The sequence below is a fragment of the Vidua chalybeata genome, chromosome 5 (genome assembly GCF_026979565.1).
Source record: "Vidua chalybeata isolate OUT-0048 chromosome 5, bVidCha1 merged haplotype, whole genome shotgun sequence".
In the NCBI taxonomy this organism is placed as follows: Eukaryota; Metazoa; Chordata; class Aves; order Passeriformes; family Viduidae; genus Vidua; species Vidua chalybeata.
Window position 1 is genome coordinate 29,551,434 of NC_071534.1, and position 20,819 is coordinate 29,572,252.

Genomic DNA, 20,819 nt, shown 5'->3' on the forward strand with positions numbered 1-20,819 from the left:
ATGTTGTTAGTGGTTACGAGACATGCTTTAGGAAAAACACTTCAGATCATTAATTTAAAATAATTAAATTATTTCTGATATAATTCCTGGATCTTGTGTGTAACAAAACATCTGGTACAGAGGTTAGAAGATAGATGTTCTTGGCTTTTTCCCCCCTTCTTTTGTTAAACAGATGTTGTTGATACAAAACACAGAACTGTAAATCATAGCCTGCATGTGGACACAGGCTGTCACTACTGAGCAGAAATTTACTGTGGCTAGATAGAGGTTTGAAACAGCAATGAATCACTGGCTTACTAACTTTGTTCACGTGGGTACGGTTTCAATATTCTGACAGTAAGAGCACATGTCCTTAAAGAAAGGACCTTGTAATGGCAGCCTGGGAGGCTCTGGTTCAGTTCCAGCTGTCTTGGTGTGGGAAGCTCAGCACAATGCCAGGGCAGCCTATGTGCAGGGGAATGTGGCAGGTCTCTGTCTGTGCCCTCCCAGCTGGGAGTGCCCGGGATGCTGCTGTGGAGCCCCACAGGCTCAGCTCCCCCAGCACCACCTGGGGCAGCCCTGGCACAGCAGAGGGGCCGAGCTGCCCGTTCAGCCCCAGCTCCGCCACCAACATGCCTTCAACTCTAACCTGTTCCTCCCTCCTCTGCTTCCCCTGCTGCTCCCCACAGCATTTCAGTGAGTTCATGCTTGGTTTGTGGGCCAGGACCCCGCCGAACCCGGCAGCGGCATCGCTGCTTCCCATTGGCTTTGTTTAGAGTAACCAGAATTCCAATGCCTCCCCAGTCCCTTGCCTTTCCCACTCCCACACCACTTGCACCAGCAAGCTGAGGCCCCCCCACTTCTCCCATTCCTCTTTTAATATTGATTTTCCTTCACAAAACACGCCAGCAGCACACTCCAGACGCTGAATTCCAGACAAAAGCTAGTGGCACAAATCCCACTGCAATGGAAACGTCCCCTGCAGTACCAGGCCACAGATGATGTCTCCTCCTTAGACACATATGTACCATCCAGCTGGTGAGGACACCACAAACTTGGACCTGCTTTTGTCAATGTGCCTGATGGTTTGATCCAATGGATCAGGGTCTAACTCCATGGTAAACTCCAAGCCATGACCTCTGCTTCCTAGCTTTTGAAGCACAGGATTCAGGAACATATTTGTTGAAAATTTATGTTTTGGGAATTTTTTCACATTTAGCTTTAATTCTCTGGTCCTGTCACCTTGCATTTTGCAAGTACTGTCCATTTCCTGGCTTTAGCTTCAATTTGGTGTAACAGAATCTTTGGGAAATACAAAGACTCAGCTGGAGACTCGTTTTTCAGAGGCTCAGGACTTGACCTTGTTCTCAGCTTTACACAGGCAGAGCTCTGCTGATGACAGTACAATTGTTCTGGTTTAGGATGTTGCCAGAGCAGAGGCATTTTGAGTCCTGATCTGAATGTTCCTGCTTTGGGCCCATTTTCACTCTAATGTATTTTGCACATGGGGCAGTATGAAAGGACAACTGAAAGAACAACACTTTCTTTGAAAATGAGTAAGAATTATTGACTATCACCACTCAGAACAGATTTTTAAGCAATGATACAATCATGCACACACCTTACACATGCACAAAATCATGGAATCATTAAGGCTGGAAAAGACCTGGAAGATTATACAGGCACATACTCGAGTTCCACTCAGAGGAGAGGCTTAGGATCTAAGTTCCTCTATGAAGCATCTCTTGATAGAACAACACCAAGCAATGGCCGCCTTCCAGCCTTATGGGCTTGAACACTATCAACCCGCTCTCTGACCCCTTGCTCTGCTCAAATGCTTGCTTGTGTCTTCCTCTGCACAGCAAGAACAGCTCATTGCCCATGCAGGCACGATGGCCAAGGACTGGCCCTGTGGCAGGTCTGGCTGCAGCACACAAGGTGCCACCTATCCACTTACACTTTCATTTCCTTCAGGAAATAGGTGTGAAACAGCAAAACTGGGCCCTCTACTCGTTCAGGTTTGTGTCAACTGTGGGTTGTTTTCCAGGCTGCAGGCATAGATGAATAAAAGAAAAAAACCATCATGGTACTACATGACCCTTTATATGCCTATACTGCATTTTCATTTAGTGCTTTTGCTAGGAAATATTATGGATCCTCGGGACAGATCTGCTTTTTTGTTTTTGGGTTTTTTTTTTTTTTCAGTCCAGCATTTTAAATGGTTTGCTGTGTTCAGTTAAACTGAATTTTCGCTTGAGAACAAGCAGATGATCAGTTTCACAGGCCTGAACTTAGGATTTTCCTTCAGCATCACCCAGCAAAATGAAAAACAGAAACAAAACATTTTAATCACATGTGTATAAAATGCACAGGGTTCATTAAACATGAATTAAAGCTGCCTGTTTGTTTTGGATGCTCTTTAGAGCTCCTACTACCCCAAATTCACGGAAGTGTAATGTGATTCCTGATCTATTGAATTTTGGAGGATGGCTGTAGTGGGTTCCATTATATACAAATTGGATGCAGCCACTTTACAATCTCCGACATATACTTTTATCTCAAAATGCCCTGTGAGGCAATTGTGCAAACTACTTTATCAGGGATTGTTGTTGGTAATATTGCAAGAATTCATGATGCAAAAAATACATCAATGCCATTTAAATTGAACAAAATGGTTCCTATTTTTTTTTCTTATAGAGTGTTTTTAACCATCTTCTCAACAAATTTGTTCAATAAATACTGTATGAAACAAACATTTTGCACTTTGTCCCACAGATAAAATTTGCCAACCTGATTGATTTCTTTCTCAACAACTAATCTGATTTCTTTAGGCTATACATCTTTGCTTTTATTAAAGATGATGCAATGGTAGCTTTTTATCATACACACATCCACCACACAAACAAGAGAGAAGATTCTGCAAAGCAGCCTTGCAACCAAATAGAAAAGCCTGACACAAACCTTATAAAGCTGATCCCAAAAGATAAATGGCACAGTGAGACTAAAGTTACACAAATTCAGGAACTTTTCCATGCAGAGTAATATGGGCCAGTGGATTTTTCCTTCCATGATAAATTCAGCAAACAAGTAACTTCATCATGTCTGTAGTACCTTGTAAATCAAGCTCAAGCCAGTGTTGCACAAAATCCCCCCAAATCTCGTTGGCTCTGCACTGTGAGAGGTCAGATGCAGAACTGCATTTTTTGTAGCCTTTCCCTGGTTTGCATCTTGCAGAATCTCGCTGCTATATTTTGAGTCCCAACAACTTCAAGCCTATTTACTTTTAAATGTAGTTCCTGGTAAGGCAATAAATCCACCTCTCTGTTCTTTTACTGACTGCCCTCATGTCTTTGGGGAACCCTGCTGTCCTTCCCTTCCTCAGCATCTACAGTTATCTGTCTTGGCTGTAGACAATTTTTCAGTCTCTTTCCCATTCAAGCAGCCAGAGGCTTAGTATCACTGTAATACAAAGAGCAATAATTGTTTTCAAATGTTGCAATAATATTCTCAAACAGCACTGAAGTGTTTTGTGTCTGTTGCTTCTCCCATCGAGAAAAATCAAATTAATTCAGTTGACACGTTTCAGATCTGCTCGTCACATTGTTCCTCTGGGGTTCAACTTCTTATCACTAGCTGTGATCCCAGTTAAGGTCCAGCTTTCACTGGCAAAGCCCTGTGCAGCCATTCCCAGGAGAATCAGGGCTCTGTCACTGCCAGCATTTTAAGTGCAACAGTAGGTGCCTATGCAGTGCCTTGGAGAGCCTTTCCATCACTTGGAATCACAGACTAATGGCCTGCCCACACACAGATCCATCTCAAGCCACAGGCTTCTTTAACAAAGGGATAAAAGATGGCTTTTGCAGGCTGCCTGGAAAGTTAACAGCTCCAGCCTCTGGCAGGTCGAGGCGAGAGCAGATTCCAGCAGGGAACTGCAGCCTGTGTCCTGCCAGCAGCGCTGCTCGGCTCGGGGCACTCCAGCTGGAACACCTCCACTCCCTGCTCCTGGGGATGTACAAGTTTCAAGGAACACAGCCTCGTGTTCAGACCCCTCCTTGAGTTTTTAAGGCCAGCAGCAAGCAAACAAACAGGAATTCAACTCAGCTCATTTATTTTAATTTGCAAATTGAACGAATAGAAGTTGGAAGGAGGACAAGGAGGCTGTGACTACGCTGTATTATCAGGGCAGAACCCATCTTTGTAGCAAAATCTTTGAAGCCCAACAAGACAGGTGGCCAAATCTTGAAAATACAGAGGAAATCGAGCTAAGCTTACAAGTAAGCCACAATATCACACGGGCCAAAAAGCCTAGGTCTGGGTAGCATCAAACTGCTGATTCTGGATCTCAGGGGGGGAAAAAAAAAAACCCAAATATCAATGAATATACTTTTGAGGAGTTTTAGGCTCTGCTCTGTAACTTGAAATTACATCACAGCTGTGTACACAGAAGTGATTTTAAATGAAAGAAGGAAATGGACAGGATTGTGTTGGTGCTTTATAAGTTAGCAAGAATGTGAGGGGCTGAGCAGAGACAATGGCTCTGTGCCGTGGCCATTCCCTCCCCGAGTCAGCTGGGGGACAAAGGTCATCACCATCCCCTCACTGCACACAGCAAACCTGCCTGTGCTGCAGCACCTGCCCTGGATACCAAGCTCTCTCCTGCTCCAGCTAATGACATCATTTCTAAGGAGGCAGGATCAGATCCATGGCTTCCTGTTCAAGCAGCAGCAGGATGATTAATTTTGCCTGTCTGAAAAGGATGTGTATAAACATAAACCCACTGGAACCTCAAGCTTTTGCAAGGAGGTACCAAATGAAGCCCACCTTTCCCTTTATTTACCCACATCTCATGCATCACTGAGCCAAGCAGGCCAACTGAATTATTTATGGCAGGCCAAATAGCCCATTGCTGGAAGATGCAGAACCCTTCAAGTAGAAAAGAAGATGCTCAGCTCTCTTGAAGAATGGGAGCTTTGTGCAAAGATGCAAAGTCGTCACGTGATGTTAACTTTCATGCTTTGAGAAACACAAATGAGCAAGAAAGCAGCTAATTAGGCATGTTACTGTGATTGCTTATTTTATGAAGTGGAGAGGGAGGTGTTCAGCACTTAAATGAGATAATAGCGTAGAGGCAAAATTGTACAGAGAAACAAAAATAGCAGTGGTCTTCCCACAGAAATGAAAATTATTTTTGAGGAACAAGAAAAGCAACAATAGAAAAATAACTCAACACCTAGCAGCAGAAAGAACAATGCCTCAATTTATTCTGTCCATGTAAAACCTGGCCAACACTTGGATATCTGAGGGTGGCTCTATTTTAGTGACCGTATCACTCATTAGTGATCAACTCTGAGCTCCTCTGTGGATTTGGGGCAGGCCTTGATGCAGAAAAAGGACTTTCTCTGGGACCTGGTGCACCTAATCCAAAGCCCTGGACTCCCCACAGGGCCCATGCCCACGTGGAAGGACACAGAGAGCTGCGTTCTCACTTGCTCTCCTATTTTGAGCACAACAGAAAAATGATATCTGTAAATCATCTATTTAGGTGTATTTCCTTAATTGCTTACTTTATGAAAACCCAACTGCAGACAAAACCAGCACTGCATTTCCTAGGAAATGAGCCTTTCTCAGAGACCTCAGATCTTATTTAGTAGCCGGCTTTTGTGCTCTTGGTGTTACTGCCACGGTAAGTAATTACTCATAACGTGACACACATTGTATCAGCCTTTTAAAAGTAATTAAGAAAAAGTTGCATTGCTTAATGATATGTACATACATTTCATCCTTGCAAGTTTGGCTTCGATAACATCTGTTAGTTTTTGGAGCAAAGCCAGTCTTAAGTAAAATAACCCAGTCCTGACAATGGAAGCATTACTAACTTGTCAAAAGCTATAACCTCCATGCCCCACTCCAGCACAACATTTGTGTGCACGAGTCCTGTAAAGATTTTCAAGCCTGTGAGTTGCCAGATCAGAAAGTTCATGCTGAACTAGAATTAATGATAATGAAGAAGCCTCAAAAAAACCATTTATTTATAGTGAGCCAGTTTAGGAGCAGCAGGTCACTGTCACTGAGAGATTCAGCTGCAGCAGCTGAAGGGGTCACTCCAAACAGCTGGTGCCCTTTCTCCCTGCTGATATTATCCCACCTATCCAGAGGCAGCAGAATCAGAGCCGCGTCCTCTCCTCAACCAGTGCAGTTCAGACTGGCATGACTTCAGTGGCCATCAATTTTCACATTAGTACTCTGGGCTGTGAACTGCAGCAGTTCAGAAGTGAACAAACACATCCCTGGTCCTCCCCCCTCTTCTCTTGCTGCAGCAGAAGGGTCTGGTGGACATCTGGGGGAGGAAGCTCCTGGAATTGTTTGGGATGAATCATCAAAGTGCATGTGAAAAGCACATGGCATGTCTTCCCGAGATCCCAAGTGCCTGTTCTGCAGCATTCATGCTACCCTGGATTGACATTTCTCTGCTTTAGGTCATTCTCTCTACCTATAAGGTGTTTTGTGATCCTTGGATGTATTAAGAGTATCTACAGAACTAGCAGAAAAAACTTTTACTTCCAAAATTCAAAAGGGTGACAGATAACACAATAGAAGAATTTTGGATGTCAGAACTTTTTTTCTTCCTTCTGCAAAGAACCTTTATTTTAAGAGCAGAGGTCAACAGCCCTCTTAGTACATATAATTTTATTACATTATTTGACAAAAATCGACAGCAGTAAAGAACAACTTGTTCTACAAACCTCCATGCTGTCAGCATGCCCTTCCCCTTTCTGTACAGCACTTTTTCACAGTCTCCACCACTCCTGCCTGAATTTCCCTTGGAGCTGCCTCCCCTAGAAGCTCCACATGGTCTGCTCAGGGATAGCCACTGACTGTCAGACATCAGGGGAGCACACCAGGGTCTGTCTGGCACTGGTGAAGTGCCTTTTGCTCACTGAGTAACTCTGGAGCAACCTCCCCCAAGGTGTGAGGGGACGGGCAGGCAGCCTCCTGACCCACAGCTGTCGGGCTCTGTAGGTGCCCTTGGCTCACACCTCAGCTGTTTTGACACTCGGCTACATCTGCTGGGGTTGGCTAAGATGAAAAAAATCCCCTTTGCAAGGTGTGCCAGGGGCTGGATGCAAGCAGCTCTGGCTCCAGGAGGGAGATTGTCCCCTTGCCCTGCTCCTGCACCGGGGGGTCACAGCCACATGGAGCAACTCTGGCCACGACCTGACCCCTGGGAGCAGCCAGGAGCTGCCATGGCTCACATCATACCTCCCCTCCCGAGGTGGGAACACGGCAAAGGGCAGAGCAGCAAGGCAGGAGAGAGGAGGGTGCCGAGGGAAAAGGGCTGGTGCTGCCCAGCACACAGCATGGGCAGAATGACAACTATTGTGAGGCTTCTCAATGGCTCATTTGGCATTGTTCCCTGCACTGCTTCTCAATATAACACCCACTTCTGGGTATCTAATAGAAAAAGAAGGCAAAACCATGAGGCTGGAGATAGGAAGAACAGAAACAACAACACCAGCTCAAAGGAGCACTAAATTCAGCTGAATTTTCAAAACTTCAGTATTTAAAAACAGCAAACAAAACAATCAGAATGTTTCAAAAGGGGAATGCATTTTTCCTCGTGACATGGCTAAATACTTCTTTTATTTAATAATTTAAAAGAAAAATAATAATGAAAAAAGGTTGACACTTTCAAAATATTTAAAATAAAACAGTTAAAATATTTTGTCACGTGGCCAATGCCAGGTCATTGCTATGTGACATAATTGCTTTTAGAAGAACTGAATCAGAAGACATTGTTCAGAATTTCAGGCTGGTGTTCCTCAACCTATCTGTACTGCTTCCTCCCTGCCACATTGATGGGAATAAAAGGTTCACGGTCCCAGTGACCGTAATGGAGAAAAGAACCTGTAATTTCCCAGCAAATATTGCCTTGCTTTAGAGAGATGTCCAATTCACTGCAGTATCCTTTACTCTTAGGAGCACAGGCTGGTTTTAGAGCATTTTTCAGCTCACTAAGAAGTTACATAATTGCACAATTACATCCAATTACATAACTAGGGTAAATAAGTAATAATATAATTAGGTGCTGTAATTATGTAGTTATGACAGGTAGCATTAATGCTGATAGAAGCCATTACAAAACTTGCTAAGAACTGTGGACAGAGCATGTGAGAATGAAAGTTTCAGGGCTTCATTTGCTAAAATCTTTCATTCTTCCAGTGGGCAAAATAATTCATTTAATTGCTAAGCCAATAGCCTTTTACTTTTGCAAATGAATGGAGGTATAAATCATAGGCTAATTCATATCTCCGTTGAGCTGCAAAAAATTCAGTAACTAATCATGTCCTTTTTTTTTAACCTCCATATATCTATTTAAAGCTACCAAGGCTTGGGTAAAATATTTGTGTACAAATTACACGTCTGAAAAGAGAAGTAGAAAAGTTTGGACATTAACCTTCATTGTTCTAGTTATCAGATTAAACTGTTTCCTCTGACAAATGGACACAAGGAACATTCAAAGATTGCTGTATCAATGTAATACAAGTTATGTGCACCTCTAGGTTTGCTAGGGATGGTGTTTCTGGTCAAATGGGTCAGATAAATAGTGTTTTTTCTACAGGAATGAAAATTCAATAGGGGAATCATTCATGCAGGTTCTCAGTGCAAACACGAGGCATGCAGCCAGCTTTTCAAAGTTTCTGTCTCTTCAGATATTGTATAGTACCTGTCTGACTTAATAAAAAAGACCTGGAGAGCAAACAAATAATAAAACCTACTGCCCTGCTTTAATATTCATTAATATTTCACCCAATAACTGATAAAAGATAGTGTGCAAGAAGAAAGGGCAGCACTGGAAGAGTTGAAGTGCTTTATTCCCACCAATATTTCCATAAAGCTTGAGGTGTATAAAACTGTGTGTTGCTTTAGAATACATTTTATGCTTGATGCTTTTTTTCTAAAAAGAAAAAAAAAACACAGAAAAATTAATACCTTTCTTTATGAAAGCTGGATAACTCCTGACTACTTCAATTACTACTCAGAGCAATATGCTAACACTGAAGCAAACACAGAGCTGCTGGGAAAATCAAAATCACAGGGAACACCAGGAGTTTGCAGAGACAATGTCCACAGTCCAGAGCAAGAAAGCCAAAGAAGTGCTCTACCCCAAGGTCATCTGAGGCCAGAGACATGGAGGGTAATGGGAATACCCTGGAGAAAACCACCCCTGAAATAGAAATATGAGTGAACTTCGAAATCTGCAAGAATCTTGCATTTGAGTGAGGGGTGTGTGCAACATTGCCCACATGTTTCTTTCCTCTTCTTGAGCTGAAAACTGGAGAGGTGAACAATGATGTGTAAATAATTCCCATCCATTTTGGCATCCAGCCTTTCAAATAGCATTCCAAAGCAAAGAAACCACAGTATTCCTGTTTTTTTATATGCTGTGCTATCAGCAAGCCTTCAAACCAGATGCTGCACTGTTTGCTGGACAAATGATACATAGAAAAGACTGAGAGTCACAAAGTAGACAGTCATATTTTTGGGCTCTGAGGAGGCTGGGCAATAGAGAAAAGGATTATCAGAAATTGTAGATGCTTTTCCTGGTGCTTAGCTAATACTGATCATTACTCTAATGTTACTTTTTGCAATACTTTGCAAGACAGGAGTAGGTAAATGCAAATAATAATTGGTTCCTTACTGCAGTTGTAGGGATAGTGAGGATGATACTTGGAGCTAAACTCTACTTTCTATTAAGGTTACTGCAGTATACTCCAAAATTTTGACCTATGTGTATTGAAGGACTTGAAGACTGGATTTGGGTAGTAGTTCTCCTTAAGTGATTTGGCTGTGAAAACACAGAATTCCATTAAATTCCACAGAATCCATTAAAGCTACAGAAGCAGCCATAGAAGGTATTCCTGATCATAACAAAAACAATTAGAATGAAGAGAGTTCTTCCAGGAGTATGATTCACAGAGTTTTTTCAGCCATATTCTGTATAGTATGAAATATAAAATCTCATTCCACCTTGTCCTTTTCAAAGAGGTCCTGAGACTGCCCTGCTATCCCAACCACCCATATTTATAAATGTTTCCTACAATCCCATACACCCCCAACAAGCCTTTTTCAGCAATGAGACAATTCTATTGGCAAGTCCCTTGTAAAAGGTTAATTTCAAGTCTACTTTCTGCCAGATCCTCACCAGGATGTGCTGTCCTACCTGGGATTTGGTCACCTGTCCCAGCATCACAAGGATAGTCACACAGCTTTCAGGCTGACACAGAGTCTGAATCAGTTTATCTGTCTTCGAGACAAAAGCCATACTCAGGCTTAATTAGTGCATGGAATGCATCACATCTCACATGCCTGTGGTGTAATTCATTACTATCAGGCTGTATTTGGGACACACCAAACACATTTGCTACAGCAGCTCATACGTCTGACAGATGAAAAATTGCCTCTGAGAGTTTTTTTTTTGACTCTTCTTTTGGTCCTAAGCAAAGCTGTATCTCTAAATCTCTTCTTCCAGTCAAATATCATACTCCATTCCTGCAGTCAGATTATTTTCTTTAATTTCTTAGTAATCCTTGTAGCATGTGGCATACAGTAAATTCTCTGGCTCCAAGAGAAAGTGTTCTTTTTTTGTTCACTTAAGAAGTTCCAATTGCTTCTGCTATGCAGCACATCTTCCCTGGATTTCATACTAGGAATTTAAACTACACAAAGACACAAGTACTAATCCCATACCAGACACTTGTAGTTTGTTCAACCATTTATTTATCTTTTTTTCTCCCACTCTACCATTTATAATTTCATTCCATGTAAGCTTTAGATTTCTTGATCCATAGGTACCTCTCCAGCATCCAAAATAACCTTTAACTTTATATATACTCATGGAAAAAGAGAGTTTAATAATCCCAAAATCTGGATTACTGCTAACCACTTAAACTACCAACCTTCTGCCTTAGAGGAACAAGGGCTTGAGAAATCAGTTCAGTGCTTCGGGTCACATGAGTTTTTGGTGCTTTTCTGTTTTAGATATTCAAAAAGGAGTTCCAGCCATTAATGCAGAAGTAAAATACATTAGTGAATTACACATCAGAAAAGTCAAACCACTGCTGCCACAGGATGAATATACTTACTATGAATATTAATGCATCTCTTGGAATTAAACATTAATACTTAACATACATACCACAAACTTCTAAAATCCTACAAACATTGCAGGGAGAGGAAGAGGAGGAATGAACAAATGAGACAGGCCCCAGAGTCTGATTCCACAAATTAAAATGTATTTCTGACATAAGCTAAAATATTTCCACGTGTAACAGGACAACTTGCCACTATGAATAATTTCTCCCAATGCAACAGAATCTACATGGATTTGTTTTAGGTTTTATACCTCGCCCACCAAACTGCAGAAGTGTAGATCCATCACTGCCTATAGCATAAACACCCTGAGCTGGGCAATGAGACTAATGGTTCAAAATTGAAGGAAATAGGCTGTTCTTCTGCACCTGAGCACTGAATTCCCATCATCTGACACAGCACCTTCCCTTATAGTGGCAATAGCACTTACAAAAGCTCAATTTAACTGCAGCAATCAAGCATACACTCCTGTCTAAACACCACCATTTCCACTAATGTGAGTTCTTCAAGGTAAACCCTGCATAAGGCTGCACAGTGTCAGTCAGCTCTAATTTTAGCCTGCTCCCAATTAGGCATCTTGTCTAAACTAACCATTTAGGCTCTCAATGGAGTGAGAAAGGTGAGTCAGCCCAGCTATCCTGGACACCCATCTGAAGGCAGGATAAATAACCCAGCTTTCTGCACTGTCAAGGCAGAAAGGAGCTGGGATCGATTGAAACCTGGCGCCTGAGCTGACGACAGCTGAAGTGAAAGGAGAAGAATCTTCCCCTTGGCTAAACTGGGGAGTAGAAGGCCACCCAGCAGCTCAGTAATGAGTCTGGGTAGTATGTCCAGTCAAAGGCTTGATGAGGGATAACGGAGAGATAAGTCTTGATAAGAAATGTGGCTCCAGAAGTGCATAAACAGCGAATCGTGATGCACATTTAGTTACAGCCTCTTCCGAGATTCAGACATATGCCAGCTCTGCAACCACAGAGCCTGGCACAGGCCCTGAGCAGTGCAATACCTGCCAGCAAGTCCATGGGAAGAAAATGCTCCACCAGAATAGCCCAGCAGGCATGCAAAATTCCTCAAAAATGAAGCCCCAAGCCAGGCAGCCTTGATAATCCACTCCTCTCACTCAGCAGAATGAACCCTCTTCAGCAGCAGGCTGGAAACAAAATGTAATGGAATGCTTCTCTGGCCCAGCATCATCACATTTCTCTCTCTGAATCCAAGTACTCTCCCTGCTTCACAAGACAGTTTCTGTGGCTCTTCAAATCCCTGTGGCTGCTCTGCTTGGTCTTTTCACTAGCTTATTCAGAGCAGCCATAGGAGAAAAGCACCAGCCCTGAGCACTGACCCTGCGTTTCAGTGCACAGCAGGAGATGTTATTTTTCTGGACAGCAGCCCAGAGACACTGGACAAAGCTGGAGCAGCAGCAGATGTTATGATGCATGCTCTCCTGCCCCAGCTCTGCCTAATGAGGCAGCAGAACCCACAGAGCATGAGAGCACCAACGCCAAACTGGAGACTGAGGCCTGCACCTTCATCTTTTCCATTATGTTTAAGACTGGGTTTTGTTGCAGACTAAGACATGTGAAAAGATCTTTAAAAATACAGATCGATGCCTCCTATTGTTCAGAGAGAGGGGGAAAAGGAAGATATTCTCTGCCCTAGCTGCAAGGAGCATCTCTCAGTTGCATAAAGCGCATGCCCAAATTGACTTACCACAATCATTTGTGCCACGTAGCTCTCCGGGCCAGTGTATTCAGTTGGATCTTTAACTTTGACAAGAACTATAAAGTACAAATAATGCCACATGTTGTGTTCTGCCTTTATATGCTCCTCAAACGAAACGGTCTTGTTATCAAATTTGTCTCTCTCCAGTCCTGCAAAAAGAGAAGAACATAAAGCCAAAAAATAAACTCCAACATAGAAATACACAAATCCGTTAAATATGTTAGAGAAGGGAACCCAACATAATTTAAAGGATCATAAATTTGAAAGATCTTAATTTAAAAGCCATAACTGCCAGGCAAGAAATACCAGGCCAGAAGGCATTCCTGACAGAAGTCTTTCAACACAGCATTTATTCTCTTTTGTGATATCTCCTCTTAATAACAATAACAATATAATAAATATGTTACAGTTTTACAGAGCCTTCTATGCTGAGGGCCATAAAGTGTTTTACAAGTGCTGGCTCTGGCTCTTTCTGGATGTATACTGGGAAGCACATAGTGTGCAGTCCAGGCCCTGATCTTCCAAAGATTTATGCACACTTTCAGCATCAAACATATGAAGAGCCCCACTTAAGCTTCAGTGAGATTGTCTGTGGGCTTAAACCTGGCAGAGAAGATGAGTCTCTGCAGCTCTGTTATCACACAGTCTTTACAGAGCTGTAGTCATAAGAATTTTTTTTTTTAAATTTTTTCCTGTAATGGTCCAGATCTCTGAGAAAGAATACCAGAAGTGAGGAAGGAGAGGAATCACCAATATTTGCCTCCCTGGATTTCCTGTCCACAGACACTAAAGATATGTTGTGCTCTGCACAGCCTTCATCCCTGTCAGCACAGCCATGGAAGCGGCACCCAGGGCTACAAAAAAGCAGGTATCTGTGAAGTCCCCCAGGGAGTGAAGATCTGCCCCTCTTTGTGAGTGCACTTCAAAATAAGTGTGATTTTCCGTGGGCTTTTTGGGGATGATTTTTCCACCAAATTCCTTTGTTCCCTGCTTCATATCACTTTCTGAAATTGGCAGCTCTTGCTGATGCCTCCCCTCTGGAATGCCCTGTGCTGTGAAATAGAAGCTGCACTTTGATCTGCAGCAAGCTCTGTGAAACAGAGTCAGCAGCTGCCCCATCTCCATTAGTGGTGATGATGCAAGCGTGAGACACAGCTCTTCTGCCTCGGATTCTGGGTGGAGACTGTGAAGCCACCTCTCAGCAAAGCTAGCTTTTGATTCATAAACCAAATCTGTCTCCTACTGAGAGGAAATAAATTTGGAATCAGCCTCTGGAATTTTTACAGACCTTCCTTGTAGAAGATAACCATGCCTGGGGTCAAAGCTTTAATTCTTGAGGAATAGTTCATTTTCGCTCCTTTCACCCTCAAGAATCTCAAGAGATCAGTAACACCTACCACAGATGAAACAGGTGGTCTTTAGTATCTCCTCCTTTTTCTGCTTTTCGCTCCTGAGATCGGCAAATGTATCAATGATGACTCCAAAGATCAGGTTGAGAACAATAATTATGACAATGAAGTAAAACAGAAGATCATAAACAACTCGTGCAGCAAACAAAGGCTCCTGCAATAGCAAGGTTGCAATAAGGTATAAAAATAGCACAAATCTAAAATATTAAACAACATTTTCACATTAGCTCAAGCAAAGCTACAGATCTTTCTTTTCATATGCTAAATTCTGCTAGCCTTACTCACAGGACTAGGGAGGGACTACACAAGTCCTTTTCTTCACCATGACAGAGACCTGAAGTCACCCAATTGCTCAGTTTCCCACACATTCATGGGAATAACAGCACTACCCTTTGGGGAGTGCGTCAATATAATTAGCATTGAAGAGCTTCTAAGTGGCAAGGGTCAATTTCAAAGGGTCACTTTCAAAGTCTCTAAGTGCTTACAGACTCCACTGGGGATAAATTTTGGCTCCTGCAGAACCTCCCAGTCTCTGAGACAGGATATAGACTCCTCCTACCAGCACAGGGAGCTCTTCCATCCAGACCTGAGTTGTCTCTGGACTCTTGCAAGCCCTGCTGAGATCCTACTTGATCCTGAATTTATTTATAACACGTATGGTGTGGCTCATCAGGCAAAGTGCTGCTAGATTCCCTTTATTTGTGATGTTCTTTTTGAACCTAAATAAAAATGCATGAAACCACCCAAATATTAAGGGAGGTCCTTAAATGAACTGCATTTTTGAGGAAACTTCTGGAAGAGAAAATATGCCACAATAAAGGAAATTCTGGTTTGATCTTCATGCTGACTGAGTACAAGTAAACAACAGGACCTATTCCAGGGCAGATGCCATGCTGAATATAAGGTAAAATGTCCAGGTGGAACCTCCTGAGATCACTCCCTGCCCGTTCCCCTGGTGCCATTGCTGGGCCCCCCAGAACAGAGCCTGGGCCCTACTCGGAGCCCTCCCTGCAGACAGGGACACCCAGGGCTGAGGGCCCCTCTCAGCTGGGGCTTCTCTTGAGGCTGGACAGCCCCAGCTCCCTCAGCCTTTCCCTGCCAGAGATGCTCCAGGCCCTAGATCATCTCTGCATCTTCTGCTGGCCCCACTCCAGGAGCTCCCTGTCCCTCCTGTGCTGAGGAGCCCAGGACTGGACACAGCGCTCCAGATGTGCCTCCCTGGGCTGACTTCTTAGCAGTGTTTTGAAGGTTATGATATTCTGCATTTTTCCAGAAGTGGTAAACAGCTACCTAGACATCCTTTCTTCAAGTATCATCATCACACCAAGCCTAGCTCTTCCCATTAAATATCCCATCTGTGATCTAAAAATTACAAGGATTAATCAACTATATGACATGAGATCAAACTAGATACAAACACTGTCTATAACCTCCAAAAATTGACTTTGGCATTCATGAGATGCACAGGGAGTACTGCATTTCCTGAACCAAAACACTCACATCTTTGGAAGGCTTTCTGAGCACGTCTCCCACACCACCACCATTCCGCAGGCCTTGGTTTAACACGGTCACAATGCACATTAGCAGGGTGTCACAGGTCCTTTCTATTCCATCCTCCTCTTCTTCACCTGCAAACAGGAACCACAGATTCAAATAATCACTCATCAAACAAAGCCACAATCCTGTTAGAGAAAGCAACTGCAAGACACATCTGCCTCTCGTATTTCTCATCCAGAACCTCATTGATCATCCCCACCCATGTGCACATCCCTGCTGGTGACATACTTAGGCACATCAGGCACACTTAGCCTGAAGAGAGACAGAGAAAATCACAAGCAGGGCTCCCACCAGAGCTGTTAATGACCCAGAGCCACCATCTCTGCTCATAGGAGTACCCCTTCTCCTTGCAGTTCTCCCATGGTTTTTCCAGTGGGCCCCCTAAAAATGCAGCATAGACAAGAAGCAATATAAACAGAGAATTAGAAGCACATTTATAAAAGGATTGTCTTCCTGTGAAATCATTCCTCTACCTACTCATGTAGAAGCCAAGTCATGTTAGCATTTCAAACCATTAAGGAGGGGCTGGCTTTGTTCGAGTCAGTCTGTCCATGATCTTTCCACCAGCACACGTGCCCAAGCACAGGTCTGACAGACATTAAATGAAAGGCTCTCCCGGGCCTCAGCTTGAAATCTTGGATTCTGTTCTTATCTGTGCTGCAGAGCTGCTGTGTGGTTTTGGCCGAGCCACAGAGGGTATTATTGTACTGGAGATATTTGAACGTGCAGAGGAGCTGGGCTGGAACACCAAACCCCAGGGGCACTTGGTCCACCTTGGCCAGAGTCCCTCCCACCACACACTCACTGCTTCCACAGTCTCCCTTTGAAGAGCCCTGCTTGAGCTGTTCCCTGTGTCCTGCTGGCTTGGGCTGAAGGGTCAGGGCTGTGACTGCCATTCCTCCTGCCTTCCTTCCTCTTTAGGGCACGCTTGCTTGGGCGGGGAAGGCAGCGATTCACACTCGGTTCCCTCCCTGCACTCTTTGTAACAGAGTTTAACAAATTAACAACATCCCACTGTGAGAGCTGACTGAAACACATATTTAACAGCCCAAACCACCACATCTGGGGCACTGCGATAGACTCTGATAAATTCAACTCACTGCAAGAACTCACATTGCAGACAAGTAATTTGGATTGAAATTTAATTTTGGATCTGGGCACCCAAATTGTGGTGCATGTGTCCTGGCTGGGACGGGCAGGACATTGCTGGGGTCTGCTGCTTTTGCCACCACACTGTTTCTGCTCCACAGGCAAATTAAATGAGAAACAACTCCCTGCTGAAGGAACTTTGAGCAAAAACAAAAGCAAAAGCAGACATCAGGACAGACTTCCCTGTTAAACTACATGGTCATTACAGACACTACTCCCACAAGTAATACTGGATTTAAAAATAACTGCTTAAATATTGAAACTGAAAGGATTGAAACAAGAAACCTTTTTTATCCTGTCATACCTAGATTTTTTTTGGTTTTTTTTACTAGCACAGTGATGTTATTCATACTAACTAATCTTTACTGTTGTATGCTGCCATTATTCCCTCCTTTCAAATAATATTCCATCTTTCCATCTTTGTTTTCTTTTTTTTTTGCCTTTTTTTTTTCCTGGAGCTGTGCTTGAGAAGGACACCATCCGCAAAATAAATAAAAAGCCTTCAAAAAAGCCACAGCTTCTATTTCTTTTCGGTAACTACAATATTTTTCTCTGTTCACAAGACCAGACTCAGGTGCTGGAAGCAGTAAATGATCAGATTCTGGTGAACAGAGAGGATAATCCAGGACTGAGAATTGAAGAGTGAATTATCTACCAGCAGCCCTAACACCCAACTCTCCCTGTCCACTGAGATGCTAATTCAGAGCAAGCCAGGCTACACAGAAACAAGATACATCACTTTACACATCTTGCAACACAGAAAATCAGCATCCCAGCCAGAAAAGCAAGCTCAGGTTGCAAGATCTTTGCCAGAGAACCAGACAGCCCAAAGTTGGCAGAAACCTCTAGTGCAGCAATGTAGGCTGTGGGGAGTGTACAGACATCGTTTTTGCTGTTCTATTCCACTCCCAGATGTGGAGCAACAAGAGCTGCCTTCAAGCTGGGAGCCAGGCAACCCTACAGGCACGTGTTCTGCCTCAGCTGTCTGTTCTCTGTGCTCAACAGCATTCACAGTGCAGGCTCAGCCCCTCTAGGCACCAGCTATGCCCATACTTGAAAGAAAGGAGTGGCTCTGTAAAGTGCACTGCTGTTAAGGTCCCAATATTGACACTAATTGAGGTGCAGGGGGGTCATTTGCTAGCAGCTCCACCCTGAAAAGTGGCTTGTCAGGGTCAGGGCAGCATTAGGCAGGCTGTCTTCTGATTAAATTTAATACAGGCAAAACAGGTTAAGCGCTAAGACCACCCCAAAATGTCAATCACGGGGCAGGGGAGGGATAATAGGGAGATTTACTTCACAAATCCTCATCTGATGGCCCACAGCTGCCTGGGCCACACAAGCACATCAGGTGAGACACGCCTGTGCCCACGTGGATTCAGCAGAATGTGCACAGAGCAGGACCAGGCCTGGCAGTGGAATGAGTCTTTGGAAATGTCCCATTTTACAAACAGGTATCTGTGCACCTTTCTAGCACAGGTCTTTATGGGCTACAGAGGATGAGAAGATATGTACTGTAGGATGTGAAGTTCCTTTAAGTGATTAGGCACTTCACCAGGCATAGACTGAAGTGATATGGAAATGTCTTTGGAGTGGAGAGAGGGAGTTCCCTGGGAGGCAGATGAGATGAAGTATTTTTACACTGACAGCCCAGAGCAGCAGTGAGCAGCAGCCTCCAGAGAGGGGAGGCTCCCTGGGCACAGCACACTGCCTCCCAGGGAACTCCCTCACCAGGAAGAGCAATGACTGGGCACAGGCTCCACCAGTGAAACCCAAGGAAGAAGCAGAGTCCCATCAGAAGAAATGATCAGCAGTGATCTGATCTGAAAAGCAACGTAATTCATGTCTCACTCGGGACCTGAGATGCCACTGAGAACATTTTCTCTCTCCCACACACAGCTGTGGACTTCTCTGGTGCTGCAATGTGAAGCTCCCCAAATCTCACAGAATCATAGCACCATTACAGCTGGAAGAGACCTCTGAGTCCGAGTCCAACCACTCACCCAACCATGCCATGTTTTCCACTAAACCACACCCCAGGTTCCCCATCCCCACACCTTTTGAACACTTCCAGGGATGGTGATCTCATGCCTTTGCATTCCACCACGTTCACACTTCTGCCAGAAGGGAAATCTGTCCCAGGAAAAGACAGAAAGTAGAACAATTCTTTTGACCAGGTGGCTAAGGTGAGCAAAACTGCTCTTGCTGAATGTTGGTGGGTTTTAATGGTACTGGATAAATAAAATTTCTTCAAGATTAAGTAAGAGTGCACTTAGATGTTTTGTACGGCCCTCTTTCATTATGGTTTGATTTTAAAGGAGCAGTACTCAAACAATGAGAAATGTGAGATTTCTATCATTTAAAGAGCTTGGCAAAAGCCATACTGCATCTTTTTGACTGATTGATTACTCTTCGAATGCAGAAGCTTTGCCAATAGCTCTTAGACTCTTTTCTCTATCTAGCCAGACAACTTCCCATGTTGTTTATGAGGCCTATTTACACACCAGCTGGGGAGAAAAAGCCTGCTTTTATAGCCCTCTCCCTGAGGGCTTTGATCCTAAAAACTCAGAAATTAGTGGAAGAATAAAGCTTATGAAACAACATTATACTGGCACACAGTAAGGGACCATTTATGTCCTCACTTACAGCCCCCAGCAACCACAGGCAACTGTGGCAATAAATATTTTGAGCCTGCAGACCATCCACTGCTCACACACCTCCACTGCAAAGGCCACAGCACATCAAACCAAACTTAAGACCTTGCACTGAAACACCAGCCACCTCAACTAGACTGTGCCCCATGGAAAGAAGGGGAGACACACAGACATGTGGGCCTGGATCTGGGTTCTTAGGTCTTCTGGCTATAATACAGCCTTGGCCCAGATGCATATAGAAAAAATACACAACATACACAATACATAGCATATCTATCAGAATGTAAAATACATTCTGATAGATATGCTATGCCATGAAAATGAATTTCTGTGGCCCTAACTGGATCTAACAGTAGCTCAGTGTGTGTAGGTAAGGATGCTGCAGACAAGCAGCAAGCTGTTTCTCCCAGCTAAGTCACTTGGCAAGAAGCAACCTGTATGTTCAAGCATAATGATTCAGCAAGCTCTTTTAATAACAAAATTAATGTCAGTGCATTTGGAAATCAGGTGTGGGAAGCACTCCCATTAACAGCAAAGCTGCCAACTAAGCTCCAAGTCTTGCAGAAGTTGAGCACTTCTGACTCACAAGAGTCATTGTCACTTCTCACACCAGCAGAAGTCCCTGCAACAGCAACACACAGATCAGAGAATCCCAGAACCACAGGTTTGGGTTGGAAGGGACCTTAAAGATCATCTCATTCCAACCCTCTGCCATAGGTAGAGGCACCTTCCACTAGACCAGGTTGCTCCAAGCCCCATCCAACGTGGCCTTGAACATTTCCAGGGATCCCTCGGTTCTAAGTGAGCATCGCTCTGAGGGAAGTTCTGTACTGACCTGGGTTAAGAGCTGGGATGCTCGTGGAACAGTTCTCTTTTGCACAGGCTCCCATCATTGATGTCAGGGTTGTAGTGGGAACTTCACCAATACCTGTGGAAAAAGCAGGATGTTGACAAAAAGACAGGCACTACATTGATGTTAAGTTTTAAATCATTATTTTCTAGGAGCGAATCACCAGGTTGCATAATTATGAAGGAAAAACAGAACAAATTACACCAGCAATTCCTCCCTTCTTGAAAGGTTCTGCCTCAACAGCTCAAAGCAATCACAATGAACAAAAATACAGTTTTATATTTACTGTATATCACAACTATTCCCATTTCATCTCCTGAAATTAATGAATCCACATCAAATGCGGATGCT

General features: G+C 43.6%; 1 protein-coding gene across 1 annotated transcript in view; it reads right to left on the minus strand.

Moving 5' to 3' along the window:
- ITPR2 (inositol 1,4,5-trisphosphate receptor type 2) overlaps positions 1 to 20,819 on the minus strand; it is a 244,006-nt gene that overhangs the window by 11,992 nt on the left and 211,195 nt on the right. The window contains exons 52-55 of the mRNA XM_053942273.1: positions 20,454 to 20,546; positions 15,762 to 15,889; positions 14,250 to 14,415; positions 12,841 to 13,001 (exon numbers count right to left, since the gene is read on the minus strand). Coding sequence (XP_053798248.1) covers positions 12,841 to 13,001; positions 14,250 to 14,415; positions 15,762 to 15,889; positions 20,454 to 20,546 — 548 coding nt within the window. The remainder of the gene's footprint in view (positions 1 to 12,840; positions 13,002 to 14,249; positions 14,416 to 15,761; positions 15,890 to 20,453; positions 20,547 to 20,819) is intronic.